Source organism: Cottoperca gobio, chromosome 24 (genome assembly GCF_900634415.1).
Source record: "Cottoperca gobio chromosome 24, fCotGob3.1, whole genome shotgun sequence".
Classification (NCBI taxonomy): Eukaryota; Metazoa; Chordata; class Actinopteri; order Perciformes; family Bovichtidae; genus Cottoperca; species Cottoperca gobio.
In genome coordinates this window covers 12,778,240-12,802,750 of record NC_041378.1, presented here as the reverse complement: position 1 = coordinate 12,802,750, position 24,511 = coordinate 12,778,240, and the positions used below count along the sequence as shown (strand labels likewise).

General features: G+C 39.6%; 1 protein-coding gene across 1 annotated transcript; it reads right to left on the bottom strand.

The window, feature by feature from the left end:
• Positions 1-430: 430 nt before the first annotated feature.
• On the bottom strand, positions 431-2,680 carry LOC115004041 (thyroxine 5-deiodinase-like). The gene has a single exon (XM_029426022.1). The coding sequence runs from the start codon at positions 1,857-1,859 to the stop codon at positions 1,053-1,055; it is 807 nt and encodes a 268-aa protein (XP_029281882.1). The 5' UTR covers positions 1,860-2,680; the 3' UTR covers positions 431-1,052.
• Positions 2,681-24,511: the final 21,831 nt, after the last annotated feature.

The window sequence follows — 24,511 nt, the reverse complement described above, 5'->3', positions numbered from 1 at the left end:
TCTCACACACATGATTTTTTTTCTGGCCTCCTTTTCTTCCATGTTTCATGGCTGAAAGTGGGTTAATTAATCAGTCACAAGGACACAGTACACTGTACAACAGTATGCTGACAAGGGATCACTTTGACCTGAATAGGCCTCATTATAAGAGCAGGAGTCCGAGGAGTCAATTCTGAAAAAAACAACATAACATGAACATAAACAATCAAATTAAGATATATTCTTGCTGTAAACAATTATAAACATCCTGAAAAATTGCTCACGGATCAGGTATGACGTCATCTGATGTTGGGGCAAACACATAAGACTGACGGTAAAACAAAGGTGAAACTCTCATCACATTTTCATCCCATTTGAACTCCCAGCATCTCCCAACATCTCCCAACTCCCAACAACTCAACAAAATGACCTTTAAGGTGTTCCACAAGTCAACAGTAAATCATCCACGTGTGATCTGATATTTATTAAAAAAAACATTTGTTCAGTTACATCGTTTCAACATTACATCATCATCGAGGAAGGCATCCTGCTAACGCGATCCCGCTCCCGGTGTCAGAAACATCAGTCTCAGTTTTCTGGCTTCGCCTTTTAAAAACCGAACTTCACAGAAACACCAGAGTGAGGCATTAGCCTGAACGCACACATACACGCACGCACGCACGCACACACACACACACACACACACACACACACACACACACACACACACACACACACACACACACACACACCAGTCTTGTAGAAAAATAGAGTGATCACTAATTGAATCCGATTTGAACTGATTCAAGACTTTTCCATAAAAAAAATAAAGACAATCGCTATGAGCAATCAATTAAGGTCAAGACAAGCACAATATAACAGCCTACAGCCTACATTTAGGCTTGAACATGACTTTAGGCTATTTGTCAAAGAGTCCTGAATATCTTTATGCGAGAAGAAAACAACATAACGTGCTATGTGTGAACATTTGATAGCAGCATCTGAATATTTTGCACTGTGAGTTCGACACTTAAGCAGAATGGGCAGAGCAGCAGGCAGTTCAGCATCTTTAACTACACATGGAGCACCGCTGTTTGGGAATTCATCAGCTCGTTCCTGTATTGCTCCAGCCAGTTTCTAAGCTCTGAAATCCGGTATCCCTCTGGCCCTCTGCCCCCCTGGTACACCACCCTCTCATCCCTCACGATGTAAAGTCTCTCAAAGTAGGCTCCGTACGCGGCGTTGGACGAGTTGTCCATATTATCCACTACCACGTTGCTCCCCGGCACCTCTGCAAGCATCAGCTGAGCGGCTCTGAGTCTGTCCTCCAAGCAGCGGTGCTTGGGGATCTGATATGGCGCGTCAGAGCTCACCCAGCCGTCCGACGGATGCGCCTCCTCGATATATACAACTAAAAAGTCCGCAATGTCTGCGTACTGGCTCACGACGCGATGAAACGCCGACAGGCGAGTCATGAATGGCGGTCAGGAGCAGCTGCCAAAGTTAAGGATAAGCGGTCTCTTCCCTTTCATGCAGTCCAGGATCCGGACCTGCCGCTGCTCCTGGACCAGCATCACCTCGGTGTTGGGCGCCGCGCGCCCGAGGTGCGCAGATTTGAGAAAGTCCAATTTCTGTCCGTACCACACTGCTCTGAGGGACTCCAAGGTGAACATCCTATTAGAGTCAGAGACGCACACCGGTGGGTCGTCCAGGCTGTCCTGAATCTCTCCCATTTTCAGCAGCACTTTTTTCCTAATACACAAGAAATCCAGGAGCCACAGCATGACGGCGGCCAGGAGGAACCGGGGCAGCAACATCAGGCACAGGGTTGCATGCTTCAGCACCCTCGCCATTTGGACACCGCCGGAGTCGTGCATCATCTCGTCCCCTGCCGATAGGATGCGACTGGGCCGGCGAAAGACACAACAAGTATTTAGTTACCTTTACCCATTGGAGAAAACTATGTGACGCACGCAGGCACCCTTTTTATAGGTACACCAGCATTTGAATAATGGGGGAAAAAAAGAAAAAGAAAGAAAAAAAAACACGCCTCCGGTACCCGCACCGCCCACTCACATGCTGGGGATTACCGCCCGTCCACTCTGGGTTTCAAAGATCCAGAGAGAGAGAGAGAGAGAGAGAGAGAGAGAGAGAGAGAGAGAGAGAGAGAGAGAGAGAGAGAGAGAGAGAGAGAGAGAGGCCTGAAACTCTGTTTCTTCAGTCCACATGTGATAGATAAAACATGACAGTGGATGGGTGTTTTTTAATATCACTGTGAGACACTTAGATGAGTTTTAATTGGCTGTGACTGAGCGCACGGTTGGTCCTGAAAGTCGTAAAAATAAAAGCATTTGATTTCGCTTCATTCTGCCTGTGGACTCAGGTCTCCCTGTAATGAGTGCAGGAGCCTCTGCAGCCACTAGACGGCGCTGGATTCATACAGAGTGGAGGTTGGATGACTCATACACTGATCTGTAGGGCCCTGAACACTTTAGGGATAACAAATAAACCTGCCACCACCGCCAGGATTGTATTCAGTACATCAAAATGTTCTTATGACCAGTTTCTAAATAATTTAAGCCATTTGCATTTTCTGCATATTTATTGCCTATTTTCCTTACTGTTATATATGCATGTATGATCCTTACTGTTAATGTTTATATTTGTATGATCCTTACTGTTAATGTTTATATTTGTATGATCCTTACTGTTAACCTGTTTATATTTGTATGATCCTTACTGTTAATGTTTATATTTGTATGATCCTTACTGTTAACCTGTTTATATTTGTATGATCCTTACTGTTAATGTTTATATTTGTATGATCCTTACTGTTAATGTTTATATTTGTATGATCCTTACTGTTAACCTGTTTATATTTGTATGATCCTTACTGTTAATGTTTATATTTGTATGATCCTTACTGTTAATGTTTATATTTGTAATCTTCCTTACTGTTAACCTGTTTATATTTGTATGATCCTTACTGTTAATGTTTATATTTGTATGATCCTTACTGTTAACCTGATTATATTTGTATGATCCTTACTGTTAATGTTTATATTTGTATGATCCTTACTGTTAACCTGATTATATTTGTATGATCCTTACTGTTAATGTTTATATTTGTATGATCCTTACTGTTAACCTGATTATATTTGTATGATCCTTACTGTTAACCTGATTTTGGCATTGTGTATATCGTATATACATTTTGGATTTGCATCCTATAGTAATTTCCCTCGGGAAGTGTTATCTTATCTTATCTATTTAGCATTTCTCGGCACCTTTCTGACAAAATGTAAAACAAGAGGTTATACCTTCACAAAGGTGTAAATATAACATACATGGCAGGACTACTGTATTGGATACTATTTCTTTGTCCAAGTGTCCAATCAATGAAGGCTTTGGAAGAGCCGAGTTCATTTGCAATTAAGTTTTAATTACTGTTTCAGTGCTAAATTGAATTAAAGAACATTTGTGGTAAATGAATCATTTGTAATGTGTCTGTGTGTAGTTATCTGTTTTTAATATTGTTTTATATTATACAACATTTTTGTCTGCATTTTTTTCTGCTGCCAGGACTCCCTTGTAAAAAAAAGAAGAGTTTTAACCTCAGTGGGACATATCTGGTAAACTAAAGGTTAAATCTAATCACAGTGTGATCTGAACGTCAGTCACGTCTCCTCACCCCCAACGTATCAAAATCCAAGTCATTACCCTGGGGTTGCCAGGCAACCAGTGGAGACTCAAGGAATTTAATCCAGCACATAACTCCCTGTAAAAACACAATGTCGGTTTTTTTACACTTCGGGTTTTGTTTGGACCAAACAAATATAAATACAAATACAACATGTTAATTGTTTGAGCTTTTGATGTGCTGTTAGGCAGATGTTATCCTGTACACACGTCATCTATTGCACGTCTGTCCGTCCTGGGAGAGGGATCCCTCCTCAGTTGCTCTCCCTGAGGTATCTTCCATTTTCCCCCTTTAATTATGGGGTTTCTTTTAGGAAGTTTTTCCTTTTGCGATGCGAGGGTCTAAGGACAGAGGATGTCGTAACCTGTACAGTCTGTAAAGCACACTGAGACACATGTATAATTTGTGATATTGTTCTATATAAATACATTTGATTTGGTGTTGTTATCTGTGGGGAGAGCCACGCTAGCTTTCTCCCTGTTTCCAGACTTTGTGCTAAACTAAGCTAAGCTGCTGGTTAAAGCTTCATATTTACATAACAGACATGAGAGTGTCAATCTTGTGACTAATCATTTCTGTTCAACTAACTTATCCCTTATTCTTTTTTTTTAATGTACACACACATGATAAGTAATTGTTGAGACCTGGGAACACTGTGACCACCACAGCGATGTCAGATAGGGCAAGAAAGCACAAGTGGTGAGACGATCAGACAGGTTGTAAATCAGCCAACAATTTAGTAATGTTTTCTACCTCTTTATTTGAAGGGAAAACTGAAAGTGAGAGCACCATTTGAATCCTTCACTTCACAGGTAAACCGTATTCCTGGAAAAGTACAGCAAGTCCAAAATTCTGCTCAAAGTTGCAGAGAGGAGAACGGTTTAAAAGTTTGAGAGCGATAAAATGATTGGCTCATGGAGATTGTGGCAAAATGTGATCGGTCTAACCAAAAAGCGTATATGCCAATAGTCAGCTGATGAAGTTGTTTGAAAGAAAGAGAGAATGAATTAGAAGCATTAATGTCTTCCTGAATAAACTTCTGCCAAGTTTCATTAGTCTTACCCTCGGGGTTTGTCTGAAACCTTTCTGATCGTTAGACTCACCCCATTTGACTTCTCTTTATTGATGTCAGTAGCTGTGTTTCATAAACAACATTTTACAAGCATTATAAAGTATTGCATTAGAAAAGCTATTTGGAAATAAAAAATTCAATAAAACTTTCTCAATTGCGCAAAAATCACATGACTGATCAGCTGTTTCCGCTGACGTCTTCTTCTCGGATATTCCCATAATTTGTGAAATAGCAAAGTATGGCCCTTGGTCCACTTCTGATTTGCTCCAAACCAGTTGTTGGAAATGTGTCTAATTCACATTTCTTTTTTGCAACATTTCAAAAGTTTGCTTAAAACATTTAATGGAAACACAACTACTGTGATCTCTTGATGAGTACAATGTAACTGTTATAGCCATCCGACCTCTACAGCTCATCCAGAATGCAGCAGCCCGACTGGTCTTCAATCTACCCAAGTTCTCCCACACTACACCGCTGCTGCGCTCCCTTCACTGGCTGCCAGTGGTGGCTCGAATCTGCTTCAAGACTCTGGTGCTGGCCTACCGTGCTGTGAATTGATCAGCGGCTTGTTACTCCCTCACTGCGAGTGGGACCCATATTCCCCTCAAACAAAAATGTCAGGTCAGCAGAAAGTTTTCACACCTTCTGTCGCAGACTGAATACTCACCTGTTTCAACTGCACCTCGGCGAATGATTAAAAAAAAAAGAAATTTGTATGTTGCACTTATATTGGTTTGGCTTATTTGTAGCTAATAGTTGAATTCGTATTCTATTGCTATTGTTCTGCAAGATTCATGCTATTCGGAGTTGTATCCTCATAATTGTTTGCACTTATTGTAAATCGCTTTGGACAAAAGCGTCAGCTAATGAGCTGTAATGTAATGTTATAGAACCAAGAACCAAATCAAAGATTTAAGTTGTGATAAACTGAAATTGCACATGTATTACTACACCTGCAATCACAGCGCAGATGTCCAGCTGACAGGAGGCACCTGGGACTGTTTAGCAGCAGTGGCACTGGAGGCCTAAGATGTTTTTCGGAGAGCTTTAAAGACAACAGCAGACGACGTGGTGAGAAATGGTCGTAACAAACCAGATGTTCAACAGCTTCACGTGCGATGTCTCAGCTTCTTTTACACAAACATCTGCAAGTGTGAAGTTGATTTGTTTTGTAAACAAAGTAGTAGAAAGGGATGTCAAGCGCCACCCATTTCAAAAAATCATTAACTGGCAAGATGTGTTATCAGAAAGTACATGTGTTTCACACAAAAGAAGCTGGTTTCTACCCCCCACCATCACAGTTCTGTTAAAAAACGTCCATTAACCTCAATATAAAAAATAAGAAAGTAATAATGTAATCCAAAGGGTACTCACCTGAATGAAATACATTAGATTTCCTTCGTTATGCCATGAATGAGTCCCAGCTGAAGGACTGCTGCCCTGTGACAGGGTGGAACAAAAACAAGTGTGACATCTGAAAATGAGAACTTTGTGCCTGAGCACAATTTGCATATTAGAGTACGAATGATAGAGGAGACAAAAGGGTGTGTTGTCACTTTGCTGGATCTTTTCATATGACTGCAGTAAGAATGTGGCTTGATCAGTTTGAACCCTGGTTGTGTTGTGTTTTGCCGTTGATCATAGACATACAATGTGTATGTGATGATGCAAGGTGTACAGGTGGAATTGGAAAATTCTGAAAGAAAAAAAGGCCTACAGCTTACTAAAAGCAGTTTCTTATCTAATGTAATATCACACTACTGATGTAATTTGTCTTAAAGATCATTAAAAATGCTGCCAAACAAGGTGTCTACCATAAAAGTAAGAAACACCTGCCATCAAGTACAAAGAACATTTGATGTTCGCCTTGTTATATAGGAACCATCCAAACACTTGGCGCTCTATAATCATGAGTTCCTGGGAATTTGGTTTCTCCAAACCAGTCTGTTAAACGGCTGCTGTGATCTGGATTAGACCACTGGCGTCTTTCGCTTGTTTATACGCGGGCTAAAGGAAGAAAAGAGCATGTGTGTGCCAGTGTCGGTTTCTTGGTCTGAACGTGATTATCCCAGAATCATAATGACCTCTTAGATTGGCCTCGTGTGACCCAAAGCTAAAGGTCACCACATAAATACGTCTCCTAAATCTCCTAAGCTCATTAACTCTAGCAAAGACATTCAAACACTCAAGACATAAGTCGATGGAATCACGGGGATTCGTCCTCACTCACATAAACATACTCACAAATACCTTCTTAGCACATGATTGCAAATGTGATAGGGTGAATAGGACACGGGCTTACCTTCACTTTTACTTCATAGATTACAATGGTCTGGCACCTTTGCTCCACCCTACACTCTCACACCTGTCACCTTTACCTTTGAGGAACCTTTTTCAGTCAGTCTCTGTTTTTTCAGTTTATCAGAGAAGGTTTGCCAATCTTTATGAGCGAATCTCATAAAAACTTAAAACTAATTTGTACAGTGTGATTATGCGTGCACACAATACAGTATACATTAAACATAAGTAAAACAAGTAAACCATACAAGATGCAAGACAGAAAAAACAAAGATAACATGTATTATTTGTTTTGTATCTCATTAGGGTTTTTATGATCACTGTTAAGACTGGAATAAGCAAAGCCTGTTTTGCTTAGAAAACCCTTTTCATGGTGTAAATACCTAAATCTCCCAGTCTGTCAACACAATCCCACGGCTACTGCTACTTTGCACATTCTTAACCGCCGGCTTGACAAGTATAGCTTAATGAAACACTGGCGGCCTGAGCCTTAATTCGTTTTTTTCAGTTTTTTAAATTCTGAAACAAACTGCTGGAACCTTATTTTCATTAGACACAGCCGGGATCTTGGCATGGGAGCGCGGGTCATACAAGGACATCCCAGAATAGGAAAAACAGCCCGGACAGAGCCGGCAACAAAGCGTGGCAGGGATCCAGCAAAACCACTATTAGGACACTAGCCACAGGAGAGTCATTAAATACACACGTCTCAGGTAGGACACACACACACACACACACACACACACACACACACACACACACACACACACACACACACACACACACACACACACACACACACCACTAGGTCTTTATTTATGTGTCTATTATGTTGTATGTATTTCAAGGTTAGGTAAGGTTGCAATAAAAAGCACTTTTGACTATTCATGGTCAAAATACAGCCCTGTCCCTTATGTTCGTCAAGCATTTGAGTAGGTTTGTAGTTACTAAGCAACCGTCATGTAGTCCCTCTCGGGCTAATCCGTCTAGGCCGCTGTGGCTGCATGGAGCCTTCGATGCACACTGATACATCACCTTGGATCACCAGCATCCTTTGTCCACAAGACCTGCGCTGATACACCAAACTGCACGTCTTTTTTTTTCTTTATCGCATCACACAGCCTGGTCATTTAGCCCTGAGAAACAACTAATCTGTTTTATTGATAAAGAGTCAGAGCCGGGAAGATAGGTGGGTTTTACACCGTGTGTGTCCCTCGCTGCGGTTTATCAATCTGCTCACAAATGACACGCGCGGCCTCTTTTGACTTTCCAACCAGATGCACCAACTAAACTAAGTAGATAAAGCAGGTGACAAAGTGTGTCAGCTGAGGTCTGATATTATAATGTTGTGAAATGGAAAACACAATTATTTTCAAATGTCAAGGGATAATCATGAAGACATTTCCAGGAAGGCCACTAATGTGATTTTGATTTGAACAGGGATTCCACTCATGTTTCCCCAAGACAATGTTTATTCTGTTTTAAAAAAACATCATTAGGGCATGATAACAGAGGCTCTCATGTGATAGGGCTTCCAGAAATTGAGGGCTTATTTGACCCACTTGGAAAGTAAAAACAAATAACATGAGTATAATCCCCAAAACAGAATTTGTCTTATTCCTTTCATGATGGACAGTCAACAGGTTTCAACAAACGCAAACCCCATGGGTCATGAAGGTTCACATTCTTGATGTAGTATAAAAGAAGTCAAGGGGATATGGCCCACTTCACTACAGGCTCCCTCGAGATAAAATGCAGAAATACAGAAAACATTTCTACTTCAACTGTTAACATCCTGGGTGGTTTGGGACATTTACGTTCATCCATTCTATGTGCTGTTTTTTGTCTTCATGTTACACTGTCCAATAAAGGCAAACGTAAAGGAACAAATAAAAAATGTGTGCTGTGTGTCTAGATTAGTAGCACCATTAGTTGGCCTTGGCTTATTTTTTTTATATAATGTACATGTGCTAGAAGCATATACACTGTTTAAGGAATATCCATACCCCTCTCATGTCTGTACGGTAAATATCAAGGCTTCAAAACCTTAGTCCACAAACCAATGGGTGACGTCATGGTGACTACACGCCCACTTCTTGTAAATAGTCTATGATAAAACCCCAAATTTACTTTTTTACACTTCACTTTTGGTACGGATTTCTGCCTGATTATTTTCACCTTTGGACAGAGCCAGACTTGCTGTTTCCAGTCTTCATGACTTTAAGATAACCAACTGCTGATTGTAGCTTCATATTTAGGCTACTGTGCAGACATGAGAATGGTATCAATGTTCTCATCTAACTCTCAGAAAGTAGAGTATCTCCCAATATGCCCAACTATTTCTTTGAGAATGTCTAAACAACATATGGATAGTGTATGCGATTCTTTTTATATTCTTTTTAATACATATGGTAAAAAAATATGTTCATTGGACTTCTATGGCCTTTGCTTGTAAAGTGATCTGATTTATAGGTCTGGGTTTATAGCTTGAATATTTTCTACTACTCCTGAGATTACACTGAAAACACTGTTAAGAACATATTAATAATTCATACATGAAGGTTTTACAACTCCACATATTTTGGAGATTTTCCAGCTTTAGGAGCTTCACTTATCGCAACACTGGATATTTAGAATAGGGAACTATATTTCTTTGCCATCTGTGAAATGAATGGTGAGACTATGCATGCTCAAACACGTGTTATCCTGAAGTGTAAAAAAGAAAATGAAACAAAACATTTGTTTGCCTTCAAACCATGAGTGAATTTATGTGAGCATGTACTGCCACATGCACATTACTCAAAATATATGAGAAATGATATATACATTTATTTTTTTCAAATTGAGCAGCTGCTCTTAAAATGTCTCTGCAAATCCTTGCTTGTGTGTATCAGCTTAACCTAAAGTAGCCTACTGCTATCTCTCAGGCATTACCATGTAATGGACCATGTGAAAACTATAACCTGTCAATTAAAAACAAGAAACACAGGGCCTAGTTAAAAGTGCTCCCGGAAACCTTTGCACTTTAAAAGCTTATATATGAACTTTTTTAAGGAGTGGAGCTGAGCAGAGTTTGGCATAATTGAGAGACCACTTTCGTGTGCGGTCAGGAGAAGTATTCACTTCACATGACCCCAGTGTCATGTGTCATATGTCATGTGTCATGTGGCTTAGGCGTCATTAACTCACACAGAGTTGAAGCTGAGCCGCTAAGCAGTCTCTTGCATGAAGAATTTTTGTCTGTGCTTGTGATACAAAACAATTTCAAAAAGGATTTCTATTAATGTTTTTGTGTATTTTTTTAGAGCGTGTTAATGTCTATTTTTAATCAAGATAAAAAAACACACAACACACTTGGTACTCGCTCTTGCGTGACTATAACGTTTTGGTTAAAAGCATATCAAAACAATGTACCTCAATCACATTTTTTAAATTGGCGATATTATCACAGCTGCTTTTTTATAATAGCTTTTAAACACAAACTTCAGTTTATGCTCCATTTTTCAAGTTCACTGCCTTATTTGACAGAGATTAGAAGTTAATTAGATCTTGTTTAAGGCCAAATAGAACAAGACTACTTTGGGACTTTCCACCATATAATACAATTTTAAATACTCTTAAATACCAAGCCACCATAGCAAGGGGTTTTCCACCAACACAGACAAGACCGCTTATGAGATGATAAAGTGTTTTTATACAATAAACATAATTTATATTTAGTCAATTTGTTTTACATAAAAATTGAAAGTAATAGTTATAAGGGACTGCTCAGGAAATACAAAAAAAAGGCTGTAAGCTGATTATGGACGGGGGTTTACCTACCACGTGTCTGGAAACATCATTGTAAGTACTGTAAGGGAGTCATTGTTTACTGTAAGCACATGAGACACTCAATGTTAAAGTGTGCGAAAGGGAAGAAGGTTCTTATTCGTTGAACCACCGGTGTTAGAACAGCAGACTCACAGAGTCTACCCCACATCCCGTCCTGCTGCTGGAGCATAATGTCCACAACTTCAAAAAGTCCCTCAAAAATGCTATATTTCCTCCCGTTTGAGTAACATTTGCTAAAAACTACAGTACCCAGTTGTTTTGGACCCTTTTTTAAAATGAAAGTATATATTTGTGATGTGTTTTTAAAGATTCAGTAAGAACAGATGTGCTTGGGGCTGAGAGTCACAGGCTGGGGAATTTGGAAAGTGTTCAGAAACTGTATTATGTGTAACAGATACATCCGTCTGTGCGTCTGTGTGTCTTGACACATTTCAAGACCATAGGTCAAGATGCTCGTCTCAGTCACGTGATACTTTTCCTGAAAAATTAAGCCCACAAGTAACAATGAGTGGAAAACAAACGTCTTTAAAGAGCTTTTTTGGAAAAGGGAAAAGACCCAATGAGGAGACAGAAGAAGAAGAAGAGCCTACGACTTCCAAGAAAAAGAAAGCTGCATTTAAAAGACAATATAAGGAGTCCTACTTAAAATACGTGTTTATCGCTACAGGTGATTCTCATGCGCCGCTCTGCATAATACACAGGCTCGCAAATGAGGCACATGGAGACCAAGCACCCGGCATTAAAAGACAAGCCCTTGGAGTTTTTTTAAAGAAAAAAACATGAATAAGAAGGACAGATGCAATTATTGATGGTCACCACATCAACAAATGCGAGTGCACTGAGAGCGTCATACATAATGACTAACCGTATTGCTAAGGCGAAGAAACCTTTTATTATTGATGAAGAATTTATACCCCTATATAAAATATATCATTTTATTTCGTCATATTTATCCCCCCACACTTTGAAGGCCGGTCCGTGAAAATATTGTCTTACATAAAACCGGTCCGTTGCGCAAAAAAGGTTGGAGACCGTTGCTTTAAGGCATAGGCGAAGCAGTCAGCAATACACATGAGAAAATCACATTCTACACCTGCACTGTGGAGAGTATGTTGTCAGGGGACATCACTGCACAGGTCCAGGGCTGGAATAACCATGAACTATTTAAGCAATCTAAGCAATGGCCTCTTCAAACTGTGCCCTCGGTCAGGGAAGCACTACCACAGTCATGGCCAGAGCGAAGAGGCTGAAGAGAAGCAACTTCCCTCAGGCTGTCCGAATCCTGAATGAGGACACTGCCAAGGCTGATTTTGCGTATAATTACATCCACTATTCCCCTGCATCCCTTTACATGCAGAATATTTAATATTTAATTTAGCCCTTATCATCTTATCTTGTCTTGCACCCCCACTTTAAACTATAACTAGGCACCCATGGACACAGTGGAACAAGTGCAGCCACTGTGGAGTTGTTTTTCCCAACCTTGGAATACAATGCAACACCAGAACATGAGAGCCTCCATGGTTAATATTTCTATACATACACCCACCCGCTTAAATGAATGATGGGCATGCTTCACATAGTGTAGTGTTTCGCAACCTTTTTTCCTTTTAGGAACGTTTTTATTTACTTTTTTATCTTAACAATCATACATACTTACCTCCAGCCCCTGTGACCGTTTTGTCTTCCATTTACAAAATTCTGATTTCAGATTGTAGTCCTGGGATTACATTTCAACTGAATTAAATGTGTTATTTGTGTTTTATAGATTAATTTGGTTTGTACAAGGGATTGTAAATTAGTCCTCCAGAGCAAATCGTGGATTAAGAAAAAGCTTTCAAAAGTAGCAGGAAGATTTTCTTGCTTGGAGTTCAGTCTGTCAACTCACTAAGCACACTGAGATTCTTGATCTGCTACTTAATGGAAGTGAAATAAAATGAAATAAAGTGAAGCACAGTTGAAGTTCATTAATAAAGCACTAGTTCATCAGAGTGCAAACATGACTGTCACGGCCTCCGGCACATCTGTTACTGCTAACGTGCCAATGTCGTCAGACCTTGTTTAATTCGAACCTGGCTACCATTCATCACGGCAGCCACAGGCCGTCATTTGACAGCCTTCACATGGTTAAGTTCAGTCTGTGTCCTTCATCATTTTTCACTTTAGAGAAAACTGTTGTGTTCTCTTCAGTGTTTATGTTTCACTGCTCTAAAATTAACTTAAGAGCACAAACATTAAATCATATAAATATGACGGCCTCTTTTCCCCTCCCCTGCTATTTCTGGGTTGTGGACATATTATCATAGCATACTGTACATTCAAGAGTCATAGGCCTTACTTGTCACCAGCTCATACAATATGTGCAATAAAATGCAGGGGGGGGGGCGTACTTTCTAAAAAATAAAAGTGTGTGCACTGTGAAATAAAATTATATTAATTAGAATAAAAGTAGAATAGGAAACATAAAGGATAGAATTTCAAAGATGAGATTATTTATTTTTTTAATATATAAAAATGTGAAATTCACATATAGTTCTGGTCACCATTATTGACACCCATGAAATTTAAATACATCATGTAGAATATCTACTGGAAAGAAATGAATCAAGTGAACCAGCTTTGGTCTATAGACACTGATGTTTGGTACAGAACAGCAAATGATGAAACAATAACAAAAGAAACTGAAGGATTGCCATGACTATGGTATTGGCACCCTTCAAATTATTTTGAAAGAAATAATAACATTTGACTTGCCAGTGATACATTATCAGTGCCCACATGACTTGAATTAATCAATGAATGATGGCTTTAATGCTTAAAAAAGCCACTTGTTATTCCCTGCTCCTTTTTCACAATGGTAAAGACAAGGGAGCTGTCTGAGAACATCAGAAGTGCTATTAACACCAAACACAAGACCTCTAAAGGGTACAAGGCCATCTCCAAAGACCTTGGTGTCCCTGTTTCAACAGTGCGCAACGTTATTAAGAAGTTTGCTAAGCATGGAACAGTTAAGAACCTCCCTGTACGTGGGGATAAGAAGAAAATCAATGCGAGAAGTCTTCGAAGGTTGGTGCAAACTGTGAAAATCTTTGGAGAGAGCTGAAATCTGCCATTGGGGAAAGGAATCCTGCAAACATTCAAGAGCTTGAACAAATTGCAAAGGAAGAGTGGGAGAAACTACCAGCTGACAAGTGCAAGAAGCTTATAGATGGCTACAAGAAACGTTTGGATGCAGTCATCGTTCCCAAAGGGTGTGCAACCGAATATTAAGGAAGGGTGCCTGTCATGATCTTGGTTCTGTTTCCTGTTTTATTTTTGAAATGTTCCCTTCCACTTGTGTCATGTCTTGTATTACTTCCTGCCCTTGTGTATTTGCCTTTCTCTCCCAGCTGTGTCTCGTTCCCTCGTTTAGTGTCTGTGTGTATATATCCCTGTCTGTCCCAGTGCTCCTTGTCTGTTCGTCATCCATGTGTCACCTTTGTTTGTTGATGTTTCCTCGTGTTTCCTCGTGCTTCCTCGTGCTTCCTCGTGCTTCCTCGTGCTTCCTCGTGCTTCCTCATGCTCTCCGTGTCATCCTGGTTTGTCTTTTCCGTTTACTTTTTACCATTTGTATTTTTGTTATTTTGTAAGCTTTTTGAATAAAGCCCTCTTTATTAACTTCCTCGTCTGCCGTTTGCGTTTGGGTCCTCACATTTTCCCCACGTGACACTGCTTTTATTACTGTCCAGGTCATATTTTCGATTTCCTTTTCCAAATTACTACATGTAAGTTGAAAAATGTTTTTTTGTTGAATTACTTTGGACATCCTATTAAAATATTCTGATACAAACTTTGTACATTTCCATTTATATCTGAAGATATTGTACAGGTTATACAAAAAATTCAAGGGTGCCAATAATGGTGACAGAACTGTATGTCACAACTGTAAGGCAAAAACAAACATTTAAAGTAAATAAAATTGTAATATTTTATGGCTGTTCCATTTTTGGTAAACTGTTATATCGCATCACTGGCATTATGGGTAGTAATACTGTTATAAAGTTGCATGTGCACAATAAATACAAAGTTACAGTATGTTGGATTAGCTGTTAAAATGTACAAAATGACCATTTGAACACTTTTATTATCTATTCATGCCACTTAAAATGTCTGCACGGATGTTATGTTTGATGCAAAGTTATGATTTATGCAATAATTTGTTCCATTACTCTCCATTACTAAGGATAACTGGTTTCTTTTCTTTTTGAAGTTGGAATTGATTTCTGCAGTGCAAAAAACACATATTACATTTCTTCAGTCTCATTTTCTTTCTTTATTCAGCGGTTTGCTCCATTGTGCTTTTAAAGAACACCGTACCTACATTTGGCACATAATGCAAAAGCAAACAGAGAGTCTCTTATGTCTTTAAAACAGTGTGTCCCTTTTTTGATTTAAATTCTTTTCATCAGAAAATCTTTGACTAAGCTTTGGCAAGCGCTCCGTGTAATCATGCTGTGTGTCTGACCTTCATGGGGCATCAGGGACAGGCTCTTCAGATTTTCAGTGCCTTTATGAAATGAGAGGGCTGAATGCTAAACAAACTTCAGTTACCACATCGAGCCAGAGGGTGTTTATACTGCTGTTACTATGGAGATATGCCTCTCCACTCTGTTATGTAATAAAGTTTTAAAATTCATTTTTCTGAGGATGAAAGACAAAAAAAAAAAACAGTGAGCCTGAACCCCTTAGAGAGAGGGGGAGAGATTCAGAGAGGGCGTTAACGAAAGTGTTCTTGCAGCCACCAAGGTGTTACGGTCGGAGTTGGATCAGACCCAAAAGCAGACAGACAGGAAGTTGAGTGAAGGAAGGGTTTTATTGACCAAAAACACCAGGATGAGCGGGTGAACGGCAGGGCAGGCAGGTGAGGCTGTGAGCCAAACATGCCGGGGATGTTGTCGGTAAGGAAAGCGAGCTGGCCGGCAGGTCAGAAGGTGGGTGAGATGTGATCCTGGAGGCACAGGGAAAACACGTTAGTAAGAAACTTTACAGCGGAGAAACTCAGATGAACACCATTAATGTGCGGCTGAGAGCGAGTATCTACCACTTGAAACAACAATCAGGCAATCAGTGACTGGGGAACCGGAGTAGTTTCACTGTTGGGAAACAGTTGAGGAGGCTGGACAGGTGTGTCTGCAAGCAATCAGGAGGCTGCCTGTAGGAAAGGCCATGACCCACACAGAAAAACAAGGAAACACTGGACACACAGGGAAACTAAGGAAAACACAAAGAGTTAGAGACGCGGGCGGGAACGTGACTCAAGGTTATTTATGATCTAAACAACCTTGAGGATTCTTATAACTTGCTTTCATGCTCATTATCCCAATATGTTCACATTTTCATTGCCTGGAATTTATGAAACAATGGACACAGGATCAGAGCTAGTGTATCTGGTAAGGATGAAGGCAAAACATTCAGTAGTTACAAAGACATTAATGTCTTGTTCTTTGCTAGTTTGAGGAATATACCAAATATTTGTCACACTTGGTCAAATTGAATAATTTGTTGCCTTGAAATCGTATCCTTATAGATTTATATCTGTAGGAATCAACGGCAGAAGCAACATATTTGCCATTTGTTTTGGTGTTTGGAACATGGTGTACAACAGGAAAGAGAGGATTATGTTGCATGAGGGGTTTGAGATGGTTCTATGGACAGCGTGCTCAAGGAGCAAACTACAAACATTTCAGAGCCATGCATCTCTGAAGCCTACAGGGTGTATTTGATATTCTTCAAAATATTCCTTGGAGAATTTAGCGGAAGCGAGAGAGAGAGAGAGAGAGAGAGAGATTGGGAGGATGACATGCAATAAAGGCCTAGAGCAAGATTCTAATAACACACTGAAAACAAGATCTATTCAACACCAAAGCAGCCTGAATCTCTCACTTTGGTATTGCAGATAATGAAGGTGGCAAGTGAGTAGCTTAGTGTGCAAAATCTTTTTAAGGAAGTTGTGCAGGAATAATATCAAAAATACAATCCAAGGAATATGCTCAACATGTCATTTCTAATTTTTTCTTTTGACATTTGGTTGGAGGCCTCTTAAAATCAGTATTTGTTGTATTTTCATCAAAACATGTTGGCTACCTAGATCTGGTGGTCTAAATTATTGTGGGAAGCAGGAGGCCCTGTGTTTTCACACGTAGGACACACATTATCACATGTTAAAGAGGAACAGGGTCACTAAAAAGCTACAGAGCAGCAGTTCAAGTGTTAAAGAGTTATTACTCAGTGTTCTGGGGAGTAAATGATTGATTCATGTTCTTTTCAGTGCAAGGAAATGAGGATGAGAACATTTTTCCCAGGTTTCTTATGCTCCATGTTTGTTTAATTTATAACATGTAATGTAATTTACACCATCACTCTGGGTTTAAATCCAGCTGCACATCAGTGTGGAATGTTAAATAAAGGTGGAGACAGCTTTAAAAAAATAAAAATAATCTAACAGCAGGCTCCCGCTCTGATACTCCGGAGAAGCAGCAGGAGAGAAGAGACATGGAAGCAGTAATTGCGCACAAAGACTAGGGTCACATGAGACCAGGGAGTCTACGAGGAACAAAATAAAACTGACAGGGATGTAGGTGGCATGAGATTAAAGGAGGGGAGCAGGCGAGAAAACATGAGTCATAGAATAGGTTGTTGTAGCCTTCCATGGGGCAGAAAGAGAGTTGTGACTTTCAGCCCCAGATCTTATCGAAAGGGAAAGTTCCACCCATGGTGCCAGCTGCAGTGACGTATTTCATACGTCTGTGAAGTGTGTGGAGCGTGAGGACTCCACACACATACCATATGCAAAGCAGCATGCGGCAGCACAGGAACGATGCTAGATGATTTGTGGGTATTTATGAGCATAGATAAAAGTAGATCCAGGGGACGCTTGTCGCAGCACAGATTAATTTATCTGGCCTATTGCATGGGTTTACATAACACTGGTGTTGTTACATTAGCTGAGAGAAGATGAGTGGAGATAGTGTTCACTGAATGATAATACAAGGAAGATGAAAGAGGTATGTACGGACAAATCCAGAGAGATTAGCGAAGAATTTGCGTCATAGAAAAACAGAATCTCTATGTAGCACCAAGTGTTCTTCTGAGCACGCTTGTATCTATATGAGAGGTTGTTTACAGTGTAATAAGAGGGAAGGGCTGTTATTTTAGATTACCATGATGCATACTACATACTTCAGTGAACTATACACTATTTTATCTATTTTTCTTGGTTTAAATGTCATGGCTGTACAATGGTTAATGAACTACTTTCAGGAACTTTCAAAACCTCTAGAAGGGGAAATTATGGCGTATAGGAAACTTGGAAGTGAGAGCACACAAGCCTACTCATAATTTGTGTGTCACTTGTTATAATTAAGTTTGGATGGGTGTCTTGGAGTGATTTCTTTGATGATTGATGAGGTGTTCATTATCTTGGTTTGTTGGTATAATGATCATTCCCAGTCATGTAGATTCTTGCATCTTTACCATCTTTACATAACGATGGAAATACGTTTAATTATATATTTAATCTCAAGGTCTAAAGAAATTGTTATCTGGTGGGTAATTCTTACATCTTTATATGTTTTCAGGTCCTAAATTTGGCTGAAACTATTAAATCTTTACATTCTAATCTCACACTAAAGCAACATGTGAGCCATGTGGGGTTTCATGAGCACGTCAGCAATAACAGACCTGTCCCCTCTTGTGTGAATAGTCACACTGTGAACTGTTAATATGTAACTACCATAAACCAGAAAAGACCCCACAAATAGGACACGAGTGGTCCACCTATACAAGAAAACAAATAACACGAGCAAACATACAAGGCCTTACAAAGCCAGGAAAAATATCTCTATTGGTTTTGTTGCTTGATACAAGTGTGTAGCTAAATACATACTGTACAATCTGAAACTAGGCCAATATAAATAGATATTGGGAGTGGGGTTGTCACTGATTTTAAGTCTCACAGCACAGTGCAACTGTTCCATGTAGTTAAGCAAAATTTATGCAACACAGTCGGGAACCAACTGCTCTTCAAGATCATCACACGATAAATTCTTATTGTGCTAAATCCTGCCTCGGGTAACTTAAACTAAGGTAAGGTTAAATATACCATCGAGTTTAAAAACAGTCAGTAACTATAAGCCTGATCAAGGCAGCAGAAATAGCTCGGACAATCCTGCCTGCTCCTACTATAAATACTTAATGATGCTGCCAGGATTAGCAATTGGCCACCTTAAATACAAGGACACTGATCGAATAGTCTCATTTTATTCTTTATATTCTTCCCCACTGAGTTACATATGCTAAATGAAAGGTTGATGGACCTCCTGACATCACGTAACCTAGACAAATATTTAAAGACATGATTTTTCGTGGAGCACATGTGCTCTTTGTCCTGACAGGTCACTATTTTCATGGAAAGAATCTGTGTCCTTGAGGACGAGAGGCTCTCCTCGGAAAACCAGTGTCGCATTACGTAACTTTCCATTCTCTGTTGTATAAGGCCCCGAGTTACACATTCCATACATAGTCTGGACAGGTGGACAAAGGGAATATTATGTAGGCCATCTTGAGGCAGTGACAGTCCAATTAGACCGTGAAACAGGTCGGTTTTCTGGTGGATTTCTAACGTCAGCATGCTAACACGCTCACAGTGACAATGCAAACATGCTGATGATAAGCAGGTATAATGTTTACCACCTTAGTTTAGCATGTTAGCATGCTAACATCTGATAATTAGCACACATCTCAAAAGTATTTAGTTATAAACCTAAGTATTTGAGAAATAAAAAGTTAAAAGATCACCAAAGTCATTATAATTCATCATGAGGAGAACATGAATGACAAACCACTTTTAATAGAAATCCATTTAAATTTAACGCGTATTAATTTGGCAAAACAAATAAGTGACGCACCACTCCCGTGTTCCTTTCCACAAGGATTGTGAATGAGGTAGTGAAAAACAATATTAGGTAAGGAAGTCTTTTCGGGAATCTTCAAACATTTTTCCAAGCCAGCGAGGGATTCTGCTTACCGTGTTCGGTAACACATTTTACCACCGACTGGAGAAGAGTTTGGATTGAGATTTCCTGGCACAAGGTTGTGATTTTTCTGGATTAATCAATCAATTTTACAATTTTCGAAAACACGGCTCATGTCCATCGTGCAGATTGTGTAAAGGCGGGGGATCTGTTGGCTCACTGTTAACATGCAAGCTGTGACTTCCTTCTTACTATCCATTCTTGTTTGTGTATCCACAGTTGCAATTGTGTTGACAATCGCTCAATTTCAGCTGCAGTTGTTTTGAGTTAGGGATGATTCAATGCTTTTAAGAATCTGTCAAGTCAATGAAGACAGCTAGTTCAGCCTTTGACGCATAAAATGAAACCTTTGGGATTTCTCGTGGCTGGTAACGGAACAATTGTCATGAGATAAAAAACTGCACTAACAGTTTCCACCAAACATTGAAAGCTTATCGTAGTAATTCAAAAATAATATTTGAAATAAAAAATCATGGGAAAGAGAATACATGACAAGCTAAAGATTTATGTTATTAGTTATTACAAAAGCTTTTAGAGTTGTGAGGTATAATGTCAATATTTTGTAAGTAAGTTCAGATTTTTGAACTTGTCATATTCGGCTGTATTCATTCATTGTGGTAATGAGTTATAGGAGAAAAAGAAGACACGCGCAACTGTGGCGGCACTGGTTCCGCAGATTTCAGCTGATCGGGAAGATCCCTGAGAACCATTTCCCAACCTCATAAAAATCAAAAAAATAAATAAAAGTCTTTACTTGGAGAAATAAATCTCACAAGTGCCTTCACATTGAAAAAAATGCCTTTAGTTATAATAAAATTTCTCTTCGATAATGAACAAATTCCCTCTTTGATAAAAAAGGAAATGTGTATGAAGGAGGGTTTGACAAAAAATAAACCAATAAACAAAATGAAGCCTGCCGGCGTTACGTTATTTTAAGCCAACCATAAAGCATTGCACGAGTAGTACTCAAATCTGACAGTTAAGACAGCAAAGAAGTCTCGACAGGGCCGAAACACCATTCTGAGAATACTCTGAGAGCTCCTAAACTAGCCTAAACATTTCTAGCTAGGAGTACTAGCTTATGAGCTTATTCTAAGAAATGTCTTTGAATTTTAACAATTTGAACAATGTCAGCAACTCTTTGTACTAGGAAGCCTCATGAATACACCGCTATAAGTCAAGGATTGATCAGAATGCCTCGCTGCACTTCCCTTGAAGCCTAAAGAAAGGACGTCTCCCTGACTGAGGAGGGGAAATGCACCAAGCTGCTCTCAGCACCCACACCCTGCACAACAGGGGGTCTGAATAACCCTGCAATCAACTCACATTGATATTCTAAGCTCAAATGAATGGGGAAAAGGTAAATGACAACAAGTACCAAAGAATGAGGGACTGCCACACAACACTCATATTTCTATGCAAGCTCATGCAACCTGTTAAAGTCCACGGGTGATCAACACAGATATGATTAAAACATGTTTTCCATTTTCACTCCAGAGAACACCTGATTGAAGCATCCAATCTAATCCTGGGAAGGCAATAAATCTCCTGGCTGAGCACACCTCCCTTTAAGGGTCAACATTTCACTTCACAATCAAGAAAAAGCTTAATATTGATCCTTATGTGTGGTGAGGTAGAATGATTGCTTCCACCAGTTAAACAAACAAAAAGCAATATAATATATGCAGGTGGTATATGATTAGGGAGTGGAGGCTTCTTTTATGCGTGGAATGGGTGGATGCGGACGCTCTGTATATTTTCCACATGCCTGCCTGACTCGTTCATTCATTTGCAGATCATAGTGAATAATCAACCTGAAAGGAGTTTACGTTGGTGGGTTGGTGCTCGTGGTATGAGTGACTTGAACTTCATGAGAGTTCGTCTGAGGTGAATCCTCTTTATCAAGGGTATGATAAAAGCAGTCTGCCCCACACTGCCCTGGATTTCCCTTTTGAAATGCTGCCAACTTTAAAGTGTGTCACGATACCTAGAATGTTATTGTTTCTGCGTGTGTGTCCTTTTTCTAACAGCAAGCAAACTGTTGCTTTTGAGAGGTCATGTGTTTTCCTGATTATTTCACTTTTGAGATCACTGTGTGTGTGTGTGTGTTTGCCTGTTTGTGCCTGTGCTGTGATTGCCCAATTCTGAACATCCCCCCCACCCATCAACAACCTCAGTGAGGACATTCTGTGTTTGTTGATGTGTCTTACACAACTTTCATCAACCAGTTATTCAGTCAGCTGAAGTAGCTCCCTTCACTATCTGCACGTGTCATCCGAGCCACGTAACTCCGCGTCCCAAAGGTTGATTGGAAATGCTCTTACTCGTACTCTCAAGTTTCCCAGTATACATCTGAGTCATGAGCATGACATTATGGAAACAGATGAAAATGTGACTTCAGGGAATCTGATGCAAAATGTTTTCAGGATGAAATGTGTTGGTTTATTGCAAAATGTCAAGGCTTTTTTTTATTTTACTACTCACTAGGCCTTGAAGTGCCGCTGAAATTAGCTTTTTTGACTCTCATTTAACCCGGTGCTGCGCTACAATTGGGTTCTTCTAAGCATTACTGAAGTGAATATGTGTTCAGTAGAATGAGGTGTCAAACTAAATATTTGTTGAAAAGTAGTAGTAGCTTAGACCAGAGGTTCCCAAACGTTCTGTGGCCAAGGCACACCAAAGACCAAGCCAAACTCTCAAGGCACACCTGTGTTCATATCCCCTCTCTAACACATCGTATCACTGTTATCACTCTGTGAACATTTATTTAGTCCTTGTAAGAAGTTATTCTCCTTCACACTAGCAGAGAGCCTTAGATGTGTCACACTCTAATATTTCCCACCATGCACAAATGACTAAAACGGGTTCGCTTTGACAGATTTCTGTTATTTATTTTTTTAATGATTGTTTTATTTATATTTAGGCCAACGCATATAAGACCTATTGTTTCTATATTGTATGTATTCTAAGTGTATAGGACAAAGTACCGATAAAGTAATGTCTCCCTGCCCTGCGCCCCCCCCTCCCCCAACGGAACCCCGCGCCCCCCCCTTATATTCAAGTTTTGTTTTCTTTTATATATTCACAACTCACTTTTCACATTGAACAGGTGCTCTTTTATTAAATAAACTAAACGCTTATGTTATTTATCTCATTTATGTGCACGTTTCATTCTCTCCTCTGCTCTGCTTCGCGAAGAGCGGAGCTCCGCTTCCGAACACACACACACATGCGCGTGCACACACTTACAGTCAGAGACAGAGTGGAGGAAAGGTAAGGAGATAACTTTGTCTCACGGCGGCACACCGTTTGGGAACCATTGGTTTAGACGGCTGTCACAGACTTGCAAATTGCATAAAAACACAACTTTAACTAGTAGTACTGCCTCTTGCTTTGGTGTTTTTTTATTGGTAATGAGCAAAAGTAACCAAGAGTGTCACTTTGTTTTTAAAGTGGTGGAGAAATAAGGACATTTTTAAACATCAAAATATGAGATTATAGGCAATTCAATGGGGGATCGGTTTGAGGTCAGAACAGAAAATTAGGGCAGGTCGGGAAAAAATGTGCATAACAGCGCATCCTCAAGGCCCAGGCTACTACAGAGTCGGCAATAGGAAAATACTCATCTATACAGTATGCATCACATCCACAGCTGCAACACCGTGTCAATCTAAAAATGCCAATATCACATCTACTGTAGCATCAGCGCATGTCAGTCAGCCCAGCGATAACAATATCCAATATCACTGCAATACAAAAAGACAAAATAGAAACAACTGAAAGAATAGCGTCATCAGCTTGATAGAATAAATAATGTTAGATATTAAGTTAAACTGACTTGTTGTTTCGATGCTGCATATGTTTTAGACATTAGCGAAACAGAGAGTTCATGACTCCATTTCAACCAATCAGGACTCAAAGCTGAAGGTTTAAATATCGATACTTGAGAACATGAATTCAACTGAAGCACAGATTCAATTATTTCTGGTTATTTATTTCTTTACACATTATTTATTGTACTGTAAGTCACATATTTTATTATGTAACGTAAAATGCAACAAATAAGATGCAATTGTCTTATTAATATCTATCTACATTCGGATTTTGTGGCACACTGTATGCTGATGTCATCTATTATCTAATGAATAATAAAAGTGTTCTTGCACATGTTGTAGGCTGTTGCTGAGCCTTAGTTTATAATGTACTGTAGGTCTTCATCTTAGGTCCTGGGTATAATTTGTATCATCATTTTGCACCAGAATCAGCAGCAGCTATTTTCAACTGGTCATTTAAGAGTTCGTAGGCCAGTTGGGGTTTCTTTTTTCTTTTTTCTTTGGCTTACCCTACTTTCTTTGGACCACGCAAATGACTTTCTTTCATATTTATATTGCATTATATGTTTGATGGGGGACACAATCAGCCAAAGTGTTAGGCCCAGTGTAAATGGCAGTAACAGAGACGTAGACAGACCCTTAAAGGCGTGTCACCTTTGCCAGCGGAGATGTGATGGTTTTACTTTTCTTCCCATATGTCCTATCTGTTGGTAGCACATAATATTTC